Source organism: Chaetura pelagica, unplaced genomic scaffold (assembly GCF_000747805.2).
Source record: "Chaetura pelagica isolate M959 unplaced genomic scaffold, ChaPel_1.0 scaffold275, whole genome shotgun sequence".
Classification (NCBI taxonomy): domain Eukaryota; kingdom Metazoa; phylum Chordata; class Aves; order Apodiformes; family Apodidae; genus Chaetura; species Chaetura pelagica.
In genome coordinates, this window is record NW_009953486.1 from 9,094,033 (window position 1) to 9,095,554 (window position 1,522).

At 58.3% G+C, this 1,522-nt stretch overlaps 1 protein-coding gene across 1 annotated transcript in view; it reads left to right on the forward strand.

Annotated features, from left to right (window-relative positions):
- The window catches only part of RBPJL (recombination signal binding protein for immunoglobulin kappa J region-like), a 12,709-nt gene extending 11,585 nt beyond the window's left edge, over positions 1–1,124 (forward strand). The window contains exons 10-11 of the mRNA XM_009998787.1: positions 305–408; positions 780–1,124. Of these exons, the coding sequence (XP_009997089.1) occupies positions 305–408; positions 780–1,053 (378 nt within the window). The 3' untranslated portion in view covers positions 1,054–1,124. The remainder of the gene's footprint in view (positions 1–304; positions 409–779) is intronic.
- The last annotated feature ends 398 nt before the right edge of the window (positions 1,125–1,522 follow it).

Consider the following 1,522-nt stretch of genomic DNA (forward strand, 5'->3'; position numbering starts at 1 on the left):
AAGGAAGCCAACAGGGAGCTGCTGAACGACGGCTCCTGCTGGACCATCATTGGCACTGAGGTGGTGGAGTACAGGTTCAGCGAGAGCCTGCCCTGCGCCCGCCCGCCCGCCTGCCCCGCGCCCCTCATTGCTGGCCTGCAGGTATGGGCTGCTCTGGGCCCCCCCTGCCTCCCCTCCCCTGCCTCCCCGTCCTCCTGCTGCTGGGCTCGGCTCTCTCCCAGTTTCGGGATGGCGTGGGAATGCCAGGGTTGGGCTGGGATGGCACAGGCACGTAACGCGCTGCCCTGTGCTCTGCCCGTCACAGCTCACGGGTGGTGGGGACGTGGCCATGCTGGAGGTGCAGGGCGAGTATTTCCACGCACACCTCAAGGTCTGGTTTGGAGACGTGGAAGCAGAGACCATGTACAGGTACCGTGGCTGAGGGGGTCGGGGAGCAGGCAGGGAAGAGCAGCTGGGCAGCTCGGGGGGGGACGTGGCTGCTGACCTCGGGGATGGAGGCACTGGCACTGCCCTTTGTGCAGCAGCAAGCATGGGCATTGCAAGGACAGGCAGAGCTGAGTCTGGCTGGTAGGTGCAGAAAACATGGTCCTCACGGGGCCACAAACAACAAAGCAATCCCAGCAGAGGGGAGCAAAACACTGGGGAGGAGAGAAGAAACCTGTCAGAGGCTTCATGCTGAGCTCCAGGCTGGAGGAGACATGTGGGTGCTCACTGCTGGCTGCTCCTGCGTGGAACCCTCTTGGATTAATGCATGTTTTCCAATCCTGCCCTGTTCCCAGGAGCCCCAAGTCCCTGGTGTGCGTCGTGCCCGACGTCTCTGCCTTTGGCAGTGACTGGAGGTGGCTGCGATACCCCATCACAGTCCCACTGCTGCTGATCAGGGACGATGGCCTCATCTACTCCAGCTCATTCACATTCACCTACACTCCAGAGCAGAGCTTCATCCCAGGACAGCAGGTCCTCTCAGATGTCCCCCAGGACTCAGACAAATTACTTGACAGCATCCATCAGGAGTTCACCAGAACCAACTTCCACCTCTTCATGCAGAGCTAGCGAGCTGGGTGGACAGAGGCTCAGCCTCACTGCCAGCCCCCAGGGAAGGGCAGCAGCCCTGGGCCCTGCCAAGGAACCTCCTCACACATCCAACCACCACCATGACACTGTGCATCGCTGACTTGTCTCTTCTTCACAGCAGCATCTCACCCTGCTGAGATCTCAGACAAGAGTGTCAATAAATCAAGCTTGAAGGACTCTTCACTGATTCAATTGCTTCTTTGCCAGCCTTCACCATTTACCTCCCATGCTGGCACAGAGCATCACAGCTCCCTTGATGTCCTCAGTCCATCTATGCAAAGGCCAGGAGAGACAGGGATGATGCATGAACGTGTCCTGAAGTGTTATTGATCCGTGCCAGAAATCCCTGCATCACTTCTGTGCTTTTTCAGTAACAAGGAGCTGATTTCCAGCAGCTGAACACTTGATGCCAGATGTTTGGGGTTTTTATTAGAGGCCCAAATGGGGT